Source organism: Pleurotus ostreatus, assembly GCF_014466165.1.
Source record: "Pleurotus ostreatus strain PC9 chromosome Unknown scaffold_1, whole genome shotgun sequence".
Classification (NCBI taxonomy): Eukaryota; Fungi; Basidiomycota; class Agaricomycetes; order Agaricales; family Pleurotaceae; genus Pleurotus; species Pleurotus ostreatus.
Window position 1 is genome coordinate 1,839,373 of NW_023503156.1, and position 15,926 is coordinate 1,855,298.

General features: G+C 50.3%; 7 protein-coding genes across 7 annotated transcripts; 4 read left to right on the forward strand and 3 right to left on the reverse strand.

Moving 5' to 3' along the window:
• Positions 1 to 983: 983 nt before the first annotated feature.
• Positions 984 to 3,854, forward strand: CDC4_1 (SCF ubiquitin ligase complex subunit cdc4; the record flags this gene model as incomplete). The annotated part of the gene is made up of 4 exons (XM_036770277.1): positions 984 to 1,039; positions 1,096 to 2,632; positions 2,689 to 2,863; positions 2,917 to 3,854. 4 exons carry the CDS (start codon positions 984 to 986, stop codon positions 3,852 to 3,854), a joined length of 2,706 nt encoding a protein of 901 aa, XP_036636122.1.
• A 798-nt stretch (positions 3,855 to 4,652) lies between these two features.
• On the reverse strand, positions 4,653 to 5,405 carry CYP1 (heme binding; the record flags this gene model as incomplete). The annotated part of the gene is made up of 6 exons (XM_036770278.1): positions 4,653 to 4,695; positions 4,752 to 4,881; positions 4,943 to 5,022; positions 5,076 to 5,146; positions 5,202 to 5,273; positions 5,334 to 5,405. The coding sequence occupies 6 exons, from the start codon at positions 5,403 to 5,405 to the stop codon at positions 4,653 to 4,655; spliced, it is 468 nt and encodes a 155-aa protein (XP_036636123.1).
• A 498-nt stretch (positions 5,406 to 5,903) lies between these two features.
• Positions 5,904 to 6,343, forward strand: DTD1 (D-tyrosyl-tRNA(Tyr) deacylase; the record flags this gene model as incomplete). Its single annotated transcript, XM_036770279.1, has 4 exons — positions 5,904 to 6,014; positions 6,078 to 6,156; positions 6,204 to 6,247; positions 6,296 to 6,343. The coding sequence occupies 4 exons, from the start codon at positions 5,904 to 5,906 to the stop codon at positions 6,341 to 6,343; spliced, it is 282 nt and encodes a 93-aa protein (XP_036636124.1).
• An 892-nt stretch (positions 6,344 to 7,235) lies between these two features.
• Positions 7,236 to 9,179, reverse strand: PGS1 (CDP-diacylglycerol--glycerol-3-phosphate 3-phosphatidyltransferase; the record flags this gene model as incomplete). The annotated part of the gene is made up of 6 exons (XM_036770280.1): positions 7,236 to 7,573; positions 7,631 to 7,814; positions 7,890 to 8,457; positions 8,511 to 8,785; positions 8,840 to 8,911; positions 8,964 to 9,179. 6 exons carry the CDS (start codon positions 9,177 to 9,179, stop codon positions 7,236 to 7,238), a joined length of 1,653 nt encoding a protein of 550 aa, XP_036636125.1.
• Positions 9,180 to 10,122: 943 nt separating this feature from the next.
• PC9H_000626 (uncharacterized protein) lies at positions 10,123 to 10,951 on the forward strand (the record flags this gene model as incomplete). The annotated part of the gene is made up of 8 exons (XM_036770281.1): positions 10,123 to 10,322; positions 10,370 to 10,410; positions 10,459 to 10,477; positions 10,524 to 10,551; positions 10,599 to 10,620; positions 10,674 to 10,709; positions 10,763 to 10,787; positions 10,846 to 10,951. 8 exons carry the CDS (start codon positions 10,123 to 10,125, stop codon positions 10,949 to 10,951), a joined length of 477 nt encoding a protein of 158 aa, XP_036636126.1.
• A 465-nt stretch (positions 10,952 to 11,416) lies between these two features.
• On the forward strand, positions 11,417 to 12,817 carry PC9H_000627 (uncharacterized protein; the record flags this gene model as incomplete). The annotated part of the gene is made up of 2 exons (XM_036770282.1): positions 11,417 to 11,522; positions 11,571 to 12,817. 2 exons carry the CDS (start codon positions 11,417 to 11,419, stop codon positions 12,815 to 12,817), a joined length of 1,353 nt encoding a protein of 450 aa, XP_036636127.1.
• Positions 12,818 to 13,212: 395 nt separating this feature from the next.
• ILV2_1 (Acetolactate synthase, mitochondrial) lies at positions 13,213 to 15,497 on the reverse strand (the record flags this gene model as incomplete). The annotated part of the gene is made up of 5 exons (XM_036770283.1): positions 13,213 to 13,269; positions 13,325 to 13,530; positions 13,591 to 13,783; positions 13,840 to 15,262; positions 15,316 to 15,497. The coding sequence occupies 5 exons, from the start codon at positions 15,495 to 15,497 to the stop codon at positions 13,213 to 13,215; spliced, it is 2,061 nt and encodes a 686-aa protein (XP_036636128.1).
• Positions 15,498 to 15,926: the final 429 nt, after the last annotated feature.

Consider the following 15,926-nt stretch of genomic DNA (forward strand, 5'->3'; position numbering starts at 1 on the left):
GTCAGTGTATAGAGAAGACGTGCTCAACTAGGAAGGAAGTAGATGTCCAGGAGCCAAGTCGCCGAGGTTAATGGGGAGCGAAGAATCAATCGGTGAATATGGCCTCACCTTGTCGAAGATACCAAACTGGGGTAGAGCCGATTCTTATCGTGATCGAAGCCGTAGGCCCAAAATAATGTGCACGGCGAAGGCAAATAAAGAGTCCATGGAGCTACCATTCGCCGTGCTGTGTTCATTAAGTCTGGATAATTGGCGTTAGAGTGACAACATCGGCGTCGACATTGATGGGTGTGCCGGTTCAGAAACTGCTTCTCATGACACTCATACCCGGTGATCCAACTCTCATGTCCCCAGTAGATCCAGCAGCGTAAAGTCCGACAAGAGAATGGTATTTTTAAAGTAATGAAGCTGAGTATATCTGTAGACGTGCCGCGGCGTGCTTGGCATGGGTGTTGCGTTAGCACAGGTCGACAGAGGAATTGCGAGTATTAACGTGCGATCTCCAGAGCGTCGGGAGCATGCCCACGGTTGTACAGGCACTTCCTTGGTATCGGTTTGCCATCAAAATTTTGTCTGCCATGGAGGATACCTACGCATCATTTAGGTTGCGCAACGAGTCGACAGCACCGATCCTCGAGTACCGGGAGACGTGAAGCCCTTGAGGCCTTGAAGCCCCGTTTTGGCCGGGCCGTAGCCTTCGGGCTACTGCCGAAGTGAAAGCGCAGCGCCAGGGTGAGAGAAAGAGCTCTTTGTGTTCTATGCCTAGAATGCCCGTAGTACGCTACAGAAAGATGGTTGACACGAAGTGCGGCCACTGCAAAGTTCAGGAAGGGCCAATTCTGGATTGTGCACGAGTATAAAGGCGTGCCGGGTTCGGCATTGATGTGGGGTTACAATATTCAATCTCCGTATCACTGGTGAGGCGCTGCTTCAGGCTCAAGCTTGAGCTCGACCATAGACACACTCTCTTCACGACATCCGCCATGAGCCCCAATCAACGACCGCAGCTCGTTCTGCAGCCATCAGTGAGCACGACGAGGTACCCAGCTTTTCATTGAAGTATATGCGACGCGCTGACCGACTGTCTTCTTCCAGGGTGGTGACGACGACGACAACCACTACAACCTACGCACCCATAACCTTACCTCCGCTTCCACCGCCATCATCGCCCAAAGATCCCAAGAATTACCCCCTTCTTCATACTACGTTACCACGGTCACTTCGTCGATTTCCGTTGGTGTTTCCAGGTGGCGCCCATGCCACATTTCGTGACGCTGCAGAGGGAGACGAAGAGATGCAGGAAGAAGAGGAAATGGTTGGTGGTAGTGGCTGGCGGATGCTCCGGCACGATGAAGATCAGGAGAATGTTAAAACCGTAAACCTTACAGAAGCAGTTGAACGGTACGGGAAGAAACGTTCACATGGCAGTGATAATATGATGGAAGGAGTCGAAACCACTTCCGAATTCGAAATAGGCAACCCCGCTCCTCCTCGAAAGAAAGCAAGAGCTTCGGGCTTGCCGCCTATATCCACAGTAAATGCTGCTGCGCCCCCATCACCTTTGCCCTCGCCCCATGGGTCCCCTACTCCCGAAAGCATTTGGCCGTCAGCTCCCCCTAGTGGGGCATCCTCACCTCTCCCCCAGGCTCCCCTACAACCCGACTTGTCCCTTACTACTCTGCTTACATTACCCTCCCTACTTGCGCATTTCACGAACTTACCCCCTGCCCTCCAATCACATCTGCTGCTTACTCTGCTCCGCCATTCACCACTCCCTGTCCTGCGAACGCTACATTCAGTGTTAACACCAACTCTCGCGCGCGATTTCCTTACCCTCCTCCCACCTGAGCTTGTCTCTCAAATCCTCAGCCATCTCCCTTTCTCCACACTGGCCCGTGCATCCCGTGTCTCCAAGGCTTGGAGGGCTATAATTGATTCTGATCCTGTGTTGTGGCGGGATCTTCTCCACAGTACGAAGACCTGGTTTGGCCGAGATTCAGAGCAAGCATTTGCGAATGCCGTGTTAGCGCGACGCGCGCGCGAACATCCTTCGCCAACACTTCACGATCCGCTTCCGCTTCCCCATCCTTACAAAATACTTTTCAAATCGCGTCACCTCACACGAACCCATTGGATAAACAATAGGGAACCAAAGCATCTGTCTTTCCCCGCCCACGGCTCATCCGTTGTTACATGCCTACTTTTTTCGCACGGCCGAATCATCTCCGCCTCCGATGATCATTCCATCCATGTCTACTCCCCAGTTACTGGCGAACTTCTGCGCTCTTTAAAGGGTCACCAAGGGGGCGTATGGGCTCTAGCAGCTAATAAAGACATCCTCGTCAGTGGTTCCACTGATCGAACCGTTCGGATATGGGACCTCTCTACTGGTCGATGTTCTCATGTTTTCAGTGGTCATACCAGTACAGTGCGCTGCTTAGCGATTGTCAAGCCTGAGATTATAGACGTAGAGCTGGAGGGTCGAATAATGGCCCGGCAGAAGTGGCCGAAGAGGCCGTTAATAGTCACTGGAAGTCGAGACCATTCACTCCGAGTGTGGACGCTTCCTCGACCAGACGAACCGGAATACCAAGGCTTCGGCGTCGAAGATACCGACGCTGACCCTGGCGAGGTATGTATATTGTCATCACTATTGTTATCTTTGCCTGGCTAATCTTTGAATGCCAGGATGCGGACGAGAACCCTTACCATAGGTTACACCTCGAAGGACACACGCTTGCCGTTAGAGCCCTCGCTGCCCGGGGGCGCACATTGGTCTCCGGTAGCTACGACTGCACCGTACGCATTTGGGATATTATCACTGGGGCTTGCAAGTGGGTGCTAGAGGGGCACACACAAAAAGGTACTTGGGATTACATAGCGCGTTTTTTTTTGTATCTATCTAACATCCTTCAGTATACAGCGTGGTACTGGATCCCAGCCGTAATCAGGCTTGTTCAGGATCCATGGACGGCACCGTACGCATCTGGAACTTAGACAACGGAAATTGCCAACACACCCTGATCGGGCACACGTCACTTGTCGGCCTTCTAGGTCTCTCTCCTTCCTACCTCGTCTCCGCCGCCGCCGATTCGACACTACGTATATGGGATCCAGATTCCGGCGAACTGCGGCACACGTTAGCTGCTCATACCGGTGCCATTACTTGCTTCCAACACGATGAATTCAAAGTTTTAAGCGGGTCGGATGGTACATTGAAAATGTGGGACATTCGCGATGGCACAGTAGTTCGTGACCTCCTTACAGGGATAACCGGAGTTTGGCAGGTTGTCTTCGAGGGTCGGTGGTGCGTCGCAGCAAGTAATCGCAGCGACTCTACTGTTTTGGATGTGTGGGACTTCGGAGATGACGAAGACAAGGACTGGATTGGGGAGCCCCCTGGTGGTATCTATGACGAAGACTGGCTTAGTGAGGACGAGGACGATGAACTCGGCCCGCACTTCGTGAAAGAGTTTCTGGACGATCCGGAGGTAACCGACACCGAAGCCATGGACCAAGACATGATTGCATCGGAACTGGATAGTTCGAACGTTGACCCACAGTCTGCGCGCAATCAAGAACGAAACACCCCCGAACGTTCGGACATGGATGAGGATGTCCCAATTGTGCCTTCCAGTGCTGCTGTAGGCATCCCAAGTTGGGCTGCAAATTCTCAAACCACTCCCCATCGGCTTGGCCAAAGCAGTCATTCAACAGCAGGCGGTCCTAACCCGCTCCGTCCATTCCGAAGGCTTGGCGGACCCAACGACACACAAGGACCGTCAGAGCTTCCTGATAACAGCGAAACCCCAACTCGGCCCCGAGTACGGACTTACGGTGTTCGTCGGCGTTGATATGTGTATCTTAATGGTCTCTACGTTCTCTACCATATTTCATGACTTGTGTTACATACATTAGGACCATTCCTGGCTACCCTCACTTCTCTATCTATTCACCTCTAAATGGGTCTGTAGCTCTCTCCCTTGCAATGTTCTATACGACGCAACTGTTGTTCTAATATACTAATTCGGAACTCTGGAAATCTCTACCAACCTTCGCGAAGGCCTTTGAGAGAAGATTCGATCATTGAAGTCGTTGGATTCAAGTGTCGATGTGGAGCTCCACTGCCTTAGTTGGCTGTACATGTGGTCTGGTAGGTCAGGCACGCCATAATCCCGCCACATGCCAGCGGTACGACCGCCACAGTTCAACTTATCTGCTCACCATCACGGCAACGGGGACGAGTTAATTGAATCCAAGCGGCGCCCGGGTTGCGGTTGATTGGATTGGGGATCCATTCACAATTATCGAGCAACGAAAGCCCCTTGAGAGTTTATAGACAAACGCGGCGATCAAGGTTCATCTGACATGACCCATGACTCGAAAGAGTGCTTCCGCATTCGCTGGACAAGTTCGCACAATGAGAAATGTATGGCGAGAAACAGAAGGTTGTCGAATAAGCACGCACAGTGCTTAGTTCGGTGGTTCAGATTTGAATGCTCGGTGCCTTTAGATGCATCGGTAGCAAAAAGCCCTGTGAGAGCATTTAGACTACTGTATAGTAGCAGCAAGAACAAGGTAGAACACCCCCAGGCTCGCATCGAGGGAGATTGGTTTTGGAAAGATGGTAACTTGTGCTATCACTAGCAGTGTCAGACGACTCGTCCTTTGCGAATCGTAATTTCCTCTCGGGGCCTATGATAAGTAAAATTAGCATCGTATGAGTATACTGAAGGAAGAACTGTGCTGGCCTGTCTTGGGCATCAACAGCTACTGCGCCCAGTCGTTGAACAACCCGCATTCCAGATGCGACACGACCAAATATAGTGTGCTTGCCGTCCAGATATGGTGTCGGAGCAAGTGTAATAAAGAATTGTGAGCCTTGATCAATGAATAGGTTCGGGGTCAATGATTGAAGGATACTGGACCCGCTTTAACCCACCATTAGTATTTGGACCAGAATTGGCCATTGCTAAGATACCTGCACCAGTAAATCTCAATTCTGGGGTAATCTCATCTTCGCTAAGTGGTGAAAGTTAGCAGCAATCAATGGGGCATATCAATCTGGCGCCTACAATTTTTGGCCGTATATACTGGTACCGCCCCTGCCTGTGCCAGTAGGATCGCCTCCTTGTACCATGAAGTCCTACATTATACATCTCAGACGACACCAAGCAACCCATCGCTAGGGGGTTACACACGGATATGATGCGATGGAACACAGTGCCGTTGTAGTAGCCCCGCTTGGCGAGCTCTGCAAAATTCTTGCAAGTCTACCGTAGTAGTGAAGCGGTTCGTGAGTCGATTAATTGGTAGAACTGGTCGAAAAGAACCTTTGGAGCATGATCCCAGTACAACTCAAGCACTATTTCCCCCATATTCGTTTCAAGGACAACTGTCTCCATTTTGAGTGATCTTCAAATTCTGTAGGTTGGGCAGGACTACGACGTTCAAACTTGAAGCGATACCATTAAGAAACACTCGCGTCAACAACCAACAATAAAGACAGGCGCCTATCTAGAGAACCTCCTGATGCGTGCAGTCATCCAACGAGTTGCGTCTGCTTCTGTGTCTGGCAAGTTCCTCAAGCTAACCCCTTCAAGTATATTTAATTTAGCTAACGCATCGAATCCTAGTGAATAATGAAGTGGTTTCCAGCATTTCTCGCGGGTTAATGGTCCTTGTAGGAATTGGCCGAGGTCTTTTGAGTCGCCGTGTTCAACATAATGGCTTGTACACTCATGATGAACGAATTGAATAGATGACACTGCAGAAGATGTAGCTTTCATCGCGAAGAAAATGTAAGTCAGCCATTTCCACCAGTCTTGTAAGCCGCCAGGATATCTGATTCCCGCCGCAGCCTAGCTCTGCGTTTATTCGAGGCCACAGATGACTCCACAAAAATGTGGAGGTCCAACGTGTCGGATATTGATGGGGACATTCTTTGCGTGTCCCAATTTACCCTTATGGCCAACACCTCCAAAGGGAACAAACCAGACTTCCACCTTGCCATGGTCGGTACCTGCTGCCCTTACTTCGTGCGATCTGGAGCTGATAAATAAGTTCCGCCTTCTTAGTCCACTGAGCAATCGAAGGAAATGTATGGTGCCCTCCTTCTCAAGCTAAGTGGCATGTACAAGGCTGAGAAAATCAAAGGTACTTGCGTGTCCTCATCCATTCTCATTTGGTAATTAATAATATAGATGGGAGGTTTGGGGCTATGATGGATGTAACGCTGACCAACGAAGTATGTCCTACTCTTTCTCTTCATCTACCGTCTGATTCGTCCTCGTAGGGTCCTGTCACGTTGACGATTGACTCAAGGAAGGATACTACGGCCTAGGCCTCGCTACTTAACCAGCACTGCGAGTTGCCTCGGAAACTCTCATAACTATTAAGCGGAAAATATATCTTCCTTTGGTCGAGCACACGAAGTTGCCACCGTCTGCCATTTTGCTTCAGCAACCCTTGCTTCTGACGCATACAGTACTGCATACTGCTCGCTCAATCACCGACGTCTGACTCAAAGGCTAACAATGACAGGTTTTATTACCAAGCTGAGGAAACATTCCTCACCGGGCTCAATACAGGTGTATCATATGAGCAGATGTCGGGGCGAAATACCTTTTGCCCTCAGGACAAAACCTATATTTATCTCTAGACGGCGGCCACGGGCAAATCAAGGGAAGCGAAGCTTGCGGTCCATCGTTAATACACGCCGACAATAGTGGCGGAGGAGTTCCTGTTCCTACCCCTTCCTTCCGTTCTGAGTCTGTTCTGAGTCTGTTTAGAAATCTGCTCAAGCTAATCAATTGATCCCACCTCTCCATTGGTTTGGGTCCAAGTCGTGTACGAGCGTGTACCCGACTTCCGCGCCTCAAGCCAGGATGCTGATTCGTAAGCCTCCTACACATGGTAGAAGGTTTATGAGGATTAGATCTGTATGCTTGCAAACGTGTTTGCAATACACACATTGCTATTGGATGCTTCGACAATCGTCATCTTCCAATTCAAAATAAGTCATATGGCCGTAGAGTGAGCCACAAGGCAAAGAGTGTCTAAACTGTACGAAGTGAGAGCGAAGTCACGCGATTCACTAGTATTCGTACACGGCTAGGCTGCAGGTAGGTCTACTTCGACTTTACTTCCTAGTTGAAATTACCTTATTCGGAAAGAGACTCAAATTAATTATGTGTAGTATTTCTGCATTGTAGATTGCAAACAAGGTATTCTTGTTATAACATACCGCCAACGAGGTGAACGAGTGCCATCGTCCCCCACCTGACAGCTCTCGCACCTCCCTGCCACTCCCCAGTGAACTGATGCAACCGAGATATCTCCTTGTGGAGCTCTTGACGAAGGTCGAGCCCTGGGGTCTGCTCCCCCGCTTGTGGCGCAGACACGCTAGCCACAGCGGTGTTACGTTCTTCCGGCGACGTTCGCACGAGTTTCGATGGGAGTGCCATTATGAAAGATAGTTCCGTGTCCAGCTGAGATGAGCGCGAGTTGAGGTTCGTTGAACCAAACAAAGTCAGCACGGGAGGAGCATCGGGGTTCGGCGACAACCAAATTCCTGCGATGAGAAATTAGGTATGTATGGACTAGAAGTAGCATCACGTTGACGAAGTACCTTTTGCGTGATATGTCCAGCCGTCCTTATACCATTCCTTCAACTGAACGCCGTGGCCGTAGTTGCCTTTCTGTGTCCATGTCCTCCCTGCGGATTTGACCGCCTTCATGAAGCCTTGTTCTAAATACGTATAACCCTCCGGAATGCGACCGGATATCCCACTGGAACCGTAGAAGCCGTTTGCCTGCAGGAGGGAAGTATTGTGTGAAGTCAGTGCGGAGGCAGAGAAGACAGAGACTAGGGAGCAAATGTACGTTACCTTTGGACTAGCACATATGATTCGACAATCTATGTCACGGCTAGACAACACAAGGTCTTGATATCGTTTGTTCAGCCCGAAGTAACCACTTGTCAAATCCATCAATGGGCGTTGCCGTACATCATCGAAGCCTGATTCTGGGGTCGAATGGGAAGCTACATGTCGGAAAAGCAGATCTAGCGACGACTCTTCTTCGCGAATACCAAACTGCCCTGCTTGAATGATGGGGAATAACAACACTTTCTCCTCGGAGCTGCTACTTGGATGCGACGGAGTCCTTCGTGATATGGAGAGTTCCTTTTGATGCGCTTGGAAAGATGTGAAAGAGTCTGCGGCTTTGGATTGTATTTCGTGAGGATGAGTCGAGGCATCTGGCCAATCAAGAGTGTAATCTTCGTGCCGATATGAGTATTTAGAGGATCGAACGTGTGTTGCAGGTGATAATTGGAAAGAAAAAGTTGATACTGTCCGCAAAAAGGAAAAGCAGTAATCCGCTAGTTGAGGTTCACCGTCGAAGTGGATGTAGCGGTCCTGTCGATCCGTGAAATACGAGTCGTTCAGATTTGCCCTGAGGAATAATGCTTCACTGATCAGTTCTTCACCTGAATATTTGACACATACCCACTTATCATGACCTCATCGTCCGCGCCATATATTTTGGCGTGCCACGTTCCCCAGCCTTCATTGAAACGTGGGGGCACCACTTTGGCAAGAACACCGCGAAGACTCGGACTTCGGAAGAGGGAGACGGAGACCCGCGATGGAAACTTCTCGAGCAAAGGTAGCAGTAGATGTGCGGTAGATAACTTTCCGGGTCGAGTAGAGCGATTCAAGTCGAGCTGGAGGAAGACTTTGAGGTCGGGGGAACGAGTCAAAGCCTCTTCCAATGCACCAATCTATTCGTTTCATCAATTTGTTGTACCCCCCCGGCAAATACTAGAGCACCTCACAAGTTGTGACTCCCCGGAGCCAATATACAGCGACGAGATAAAAATGCGCGACTTAGCGCGTTGAATCATGGCCTAGACACAGTTTACGCGTCGATACACCACTAAGATTAGACAGAGAGCTCACCAGTAATGTCTCATAGAAGCTCGATGGTTGAGATAAAACCTGAATTCTACGAGGTGATACAGCTAAGCACGGCTGTTCACGTTGAAGGGCGGAGACGAAGCCATTTATAAGAGGATGATAAGAATGCGCCCTTCTAACATTCGTAGTCTCACAAGCCGTAGCCCAAAATGCGAAGCGAGTCGACCTTCGACATAACGGTCGCAGACTAGAGAACATGAAATGAGTGATGTCGGGAAGCGGACGGTGACTGTGGGAATTTCGTTCATCAATTACAGAATCAAGCTTTCGTTTCACCTTGCTCCTTTCTTTCCGTACATCAGTTCCTATATCACCCCCTGGCGTTTTCATAGAAAGTCATGATGGATGGATATTTCTTGTACCACGTCCTCAAGACCCGAATTCACGACACAATGCTATCTACTAGGGCACGACACGAGAGTTTGCACCGAAAGTACTATAAATTGCGCGTGGATACTCATTGGAACCAGCTTTGAGGCTGTATAGTGCGCTGAACGCTGAAGGTTAAGGACGTGGAGCTCATAGCCAAGCGAGCGCTCATCAGTGATCTCAAACAATCGACAATACTGGGAAGCACTGATTCCAATATAAATGAGGCGATGAAGATGCAATTTCTCATTTATCTACCCTAACCCCGACCTCCTCAATGGACGACTCACTAGGAGCTCTGGAGCTCAGTGTCATTATATCGGTCTTTCTGCTTGGTGCTGTCACAGTCCAGACCGTAAATTACTTCACGAGCTTTCCCAATGATCGACTTTCGCTCAAGATAGCGGTATGTGCCCAGTCTATGGATAAAATTGTAACATAACACTGAGAAAGTTTATGTAGGTCGCAATACTGTGGTACGAGTTTGATACCAAACAGCCAAAGCGCGTGTCATAATTCTAGTGCAAGGGCTTTGGAAATCCTGCATGCAGCTTGTATTGTCTCCTTCCTCTACACAACAACTATCGTCAACCAGAGTAAATTCAACGGCGCTCCCCCGCTATCCATTACACTAGCCCTCGTATCCCATGCAATCAGCAATAATTTTCTGCAGGTGCAACCTTCTTACCCAACGCAAAGCTGGATCACTTATATTATATTATAGGCGCTGCTCACACGCAGGCTATATATCGTCACGGAGGGAAGGCCGCTAATGCCAATCCTCCTGTGGGCCATGGCTGGTATATCGTTCTGTGGGTTCCTGGTGTCACTAGGACTGCTCCTTAACCAACACTTGTTTGGTTGGGCGATCGCTACGGCATGCTTCTTGTCATTGAATGCGATCATCTACTTCCTAATCTCGGCCTCTCTTTACTTCTCTCTTCGTACGGCTCGCAAGGAGAAAACTTCGAGGTAAGGCCCTCTTATCACACATGTCCCTAACTGAATGTTTTGCAAAGTACAAAGAAGCTGCTTCAGAGACTTATGATCTGGACCCTAGGTATGTGGGTCTTCTGTATCAATGAGGTCCATCTCTGATTCTCTTCAGTCAATGGATTCATCTTTACGTATGACATACTATCATTTCCAAGCTGTTTACTGATTGAAGTGCAGCTTTGCCGGTATCGCGTCAGTCGTTTTAGTAAGTATATCACACCTATTGTTTTGGTTCATTGAACGGGATTTTAGTTTGTGGTCCGCCTTGACAGTGGTGCGCGTCTTCGCCTCTCCCGCCAGCTATCCTTACTGAGTGAATACCCCCAGTTCTATGGGTTGGTGCACTTTCCGCCAGCCAACAATGTCAGCCCTCACTAAAAATCAACATACCAATTACCTGACCCCTTTGCCTGTAGTCTTCTCTGTTTCATTCTTAGCATCGTAAGTCTAGTTTTGTGTTATCCCTTTCTTTTCAGCCAGCTCAACGTCCACGATATAGCCTCAATGCTAGGAAAAGTTTACTGAAGATCGCGAACACCAATACAGAAGATACGGCCATCAAGCCGATCTCAGTGATCAATGTGCGGCCTTCCCGACTTCTGTAACTCAGTCGATGCTGATCTAGACTTCCAGTTCGCGCGAGCCACAAGGTCGTCGTCAGGTAACATCCCATATTGCTCTATCGTGCCGTACCAGAGAAGTGGGCTGATCCGTTGCTAGACTCCCAATTGAGCTCGAGGCGTAGTTAACTACCACTCCAATGGCAATTAGGCACTTCTGTGAGAGCCACATTCACTGTCGATCTCTTGGCCAAATACTGATAGCTAACATAAGCTAGTAGCATATGGCCGTCGTTATTCTTTCTACACAATATATGTCACGCCTTGATGCTTCCACGACAATACGCGCGAAGATGCCAAATTCTTCTCAAGTTCCCGATTGCTGTGTGGTCAGAATGGACGCTAGTGCTACTGAACGATTGATCCCATCACACAAGGCCATGTGCCCCTGGAAGTTGCTTTGCTATAAAGCTGCAGAATTCCTGACATCACCTCAACCGCTCTCGCAACATGTTGCCCTTGTCTCTGGTTGTCTTGGGTTGTTCTATTCCCTGCCTTGCGGCCATCACACAGGGATCTTTCAGCGTATTATCCTATAATGTGGCCGGCCTACCTGGTGAGAACCTTGCCGCTTGTCTACGGCTAACTCGCTAACTTGTCACAGAGCCGCTCTCCTCCAGCAGCCCTTCTACTAACACACCATTGATATCGCCGCGCCTAGGACCATTCGATGTTGTCCAAGTACAAGAGGATTTCAATTATCACGCAGCCCTTTACGCGTCAGACAACCATCCCTTCCGAACATCGACCTCAGGCCCGGCCTTGTTCGGCTCCGGGCTTAATACGCTTTCAAACTTCCCATTCATCGAACTTCAACGGGTTAAATGGAAAGACTGCTTCATCAACGAAGCCGACTGCTTGACCCCGAAAGGATTCACCTTCATGCGAATCAAAGTAGCGGACGGCGCGTGGGTAGACTTTTATAACCTCCACGCCGATGCAGGGTCGCAGACTGGTGACATCAATGCTCGTAAATCTAACTTGGCACAGTTGGCTGCCTTCGCGCAGACTTGGTCCGTGAACATGCCAATTGTTATATACGGCGACACCAATGCTCGATACACCCGAGACAACGAAGCGCTACACAGTCTACTTGATGGACTGAATGTGCAGGATGTATGGATACAGGTCATCCGCAATGGAGTAGAACCTCTTCCCGGGTCACCGGCGAACGCCTGCCCTTCGACATTCCCTTCGGGCACCCCCCAATCCCAGATGATCGCATGCGAGACTGTAGACAAGATATTCATTCGCTCCAGCGCAGCCGTCACCCTGACCTCGAATACGATTACCAACGAGAACGACGCGTTCTTGGATAGTGCTGGTGGTCCTTTGAGTGACCACTTCCCCCTCTCCAGCGTCATCCACTGGCAGCTTTCGTCAGCCATCCGTCTAGCTGATCCCGTCGGGGGTGCCAACGACGATCCTTTTACCGACGTCTCTCTAGCTGCCCCTGGCAGCGTTCCACGCATAACGTCCATTACGCTTCGAGGCGGTAACAGACTCGATTCCGTTTCGGTGGCAGTCCAATATACGAATGGCACAACGGCCACCGCGACCCATGGGGGTCAAGGTGGATCGCCTTCTACCCTCGCGCTGCAATCGAACGAGTTTATAACACAGGCGCAGATTTGCAGTGGCTCTCATCTCTCGTCTACAAGCGTATTCTTCCTCCAGGTTACGACTAATCAGGGACATACACTGTCCGCGGGAAAGTCTACTAGCGACTGCCAAACGGTCGTTGTTCCAATCGACGCCGGAGAAGCAGGCAAGGCTTGGGGCCTCGTAGGGTTCTGGGGCAGGTCAGGCAGCGAGGTTGAACGTCTGGGTGCAATTTGGGGCGCATCCTAGTGAGCTTGCCTACTTCTGAAATTGTAGGCCGCTCGATAATATGTTGGATATCGAAACAAAATACAATATTATACATGTTGAGCGTTTTCCTTTTAGTACTTACGGATATATATTGAAGGGTACGTAAAAGAGTGAAAGTGAAAACCGAACGTCAGTGGAATATATGTGCTGACGTTCGCCTCCAAATGAGGCGCAGGATAAAGGGATAAACGGTGAACGTAGACGGTAAACAAGTAGATGCTATGGAACTAGATGACAATGTGGTCGATGATGAGTATGATGTGAGACATGCCCGTGGAATGAATGATTAGTGCTAGGTGAGTAATCGTGGACGAGGTTATGCAAGTGAGTCGAGTCCATCATGCAACATGACGGTTTTGTGCCTCATGATGAGACTATTTTCTCAAGGATGGATGGAGGATCTGCTCGTGCAGAGCTTTGCCTGCCGGAACCTAGCACGCAAGAATATCAGCGTCCGCATCAAATACAGAACGAGGGAAGACTCACCATCGGGAACACATGTTCATTCTTTTCCACCAAACACTCCATGAGCACCGGTTTTGAGCCATCGTACTCCAGGAACTCTTTCATCTTAGCAGGGAGCTCATCGACAGTTGTACACCGGATGGCGTGCACGCCCATAGCCTGCGCCAGGAGGATGAAGTTCGGGTTCGTCATGCGTGTGTGTGAGTAACGAGAGTCGTAGAATAGATCTGGAGCCAGGAAGAGTCAGATCACCAGTTCACCAAGAGATCCAGTGACAATGTACTGACCTTGCCATTGGAGCACCATACCCTGGAATTCGTTATTGAAGACGAGAACCTTGACACCAATGTTGAATTGCGAGGCAGTAGCGAGTTCCATTGCGGTCATGCTAAATGAGGCATCACCGTCGATGTCTATTACCATTTTATTGGGCGCAGCAACCTTGGCTCCAATAGCTGAGGGTAGACCAAAGCCCATAGTCTATACATGGAGGATTAGGATCATCTCAACGGGGTAGACTGGAAAGTGAAACTTACACCAAGACCACCTGAAGTAACCAACGATTGCGGGTATCTCCACCTGAAATGCTGGGCCGCCCACATCTGATGCTGCCCAACACCAGTCGTAATAATAACGTTCTCCTTCTGATCAGCTACCTGTCTGTCCAACTCTTCGACGATTTCTTGCGGCTTCATTGGATCCCCGGCGGCAGCATTGCTCGGGATGTAGGTGAATGGGTACTTCTTTTTCCATGTCTTGATATCGTCGAACCATTCAGACCGCGGCGAGTGCTTGATGAGGGGTACGAGGGACGCGAGGTTGGTAACGACATCACCGAGGATAGGGATAGAAGCGTCAACGACCTTGTTGATGTTCTTGGGTTGGATCTCGAAGTGTATGATTCCGCCGCGGCCTTGGAGGGCGGCTGCACGGGCAGCGGGGGCGAATGTGTCGACTTTGCCAGTCACACGATCGTCGAACCGGCCACCAAGAGCAATGATGACGTCCGCCTGTTGCATAGCTATATTGGCGTAGGCACTTCCGTGCATACCCAGCATATGTAGACTCCGCTCGTCGGTCTCGTCGAAGCAACCCAGGCCTTGGAGGGTGGTGGTTACAGGGATATTGCCGTTCTCGACCAGTTGGGCGAGGAGCTTGGGCCCCATGGGCGACGAAAGGATACCATTTCCGGCATAAATGATGGGCCGCTGCGCTTGGTTGATCAGTTCAGCGGCTTGTCGGATCAGATTCACGTCCGTTGGTGGCTCGATCATCTGTAGCGGATTCTGAGGGAGGCTGAGATTTGAGCCTGGCGTGGTGGCCTTGTAGGGCAGTGGTGTGCGGAGAATGCTTGCGGTAACATCCTTTGGGAGATCGACCAAAACGGGGCCTGGTCTGCCTGAGGTGGCAATTTTGAAAGCTTCGTTGATTCTTCGGGGTAGTTCTGATATGTCCTTCACCATTACATTCCATTTCGTGCAGCTCCGCGAAATGCCGACGATGTCTGCTTCTTGGAACGCGTCCGAGCCGATTGCCGATGTAGCGACCTGGCCTGTGAAGACGACTAGTGGTACACCGTCGCTGAGCGCGTCTTGCATCGGCGTAACCACATTGGTCGCACCCGGGCCGGAGGTAACAAGGATTACTCCGGGCTTGCCAGAGACGCGAGCATACCCCTCGGCCATGTGTCCTGCCCCCTGTTCGTGTCTCGGAAGAATGAAGTTGAAGTAAGGAGAGTTGTAGATGGCATCGAATACCGGGAGAATTGCTCCCCCAGGATATCCGAATATATGCTTGACGTCGTGTCGAAGCATCATCTCATGGAAGATCTGACCACCAGAGAGCCCCACAAATGTGTGGTCTAGCGGTACGGCGGGCACCGGTCCTGGGCCTGTCATGGGGAGATTTAGGTTGTTCCTCGTAGGCACTTGCTGGAACCCTGGTGCTGGTGCTGGCCGACTTGTATGCATGTCAAGATGATGTCCAAGTCCATATGATGCTGGCGCACTCACACTACTGGAGCAGGGGCAGCCTTGTTCACCGTTGAACGACTGATGTTTCGGGCGTGCTCCCTGACCCTCGACTTGGCCTCAATCATCGAGCTGCCAGCAGGAGCAACAGTAGACCTGGATCGCACAAACGCGACAGGTGCCTGCGTCGCTGGCGAACGCATTTTTGTGGTTGCGAAGGACATAGTGAGCAACTATGATTTTTGAGGTCGTCGTGGTGGCAGTCGACGAGGGGAGGTGGTGGAAAGATCAAGCGACGAAGAGAAGGTGGACTTGCGAACTTATAGCACCCATGACTCGAATCTTCAATTTTCCGATCGTCGGCCGAACAGAGCCGGTGTACTATTTCCCCTTATCACGTGCCGCAGTGATCAGTCTCTGACCCCGGACTCGGAGACGCGGTCTCTGGCGGCGGAGACGACTCTGGGGTGGGCTAGAGTTGGACTTGGACATACGAGAAGAGTTGCATTATTTGGTTTGATCGTCAAGCTACGGTGTCACAGTATTGGTCGGGTGTAACTTTGAGCCAATTCATGGTTGCCCCACCACGCGGCCTCCATTACTTATATATAATATGTACGACAGTATTGGTGGCCCCAACTCGGTGCTAGCTA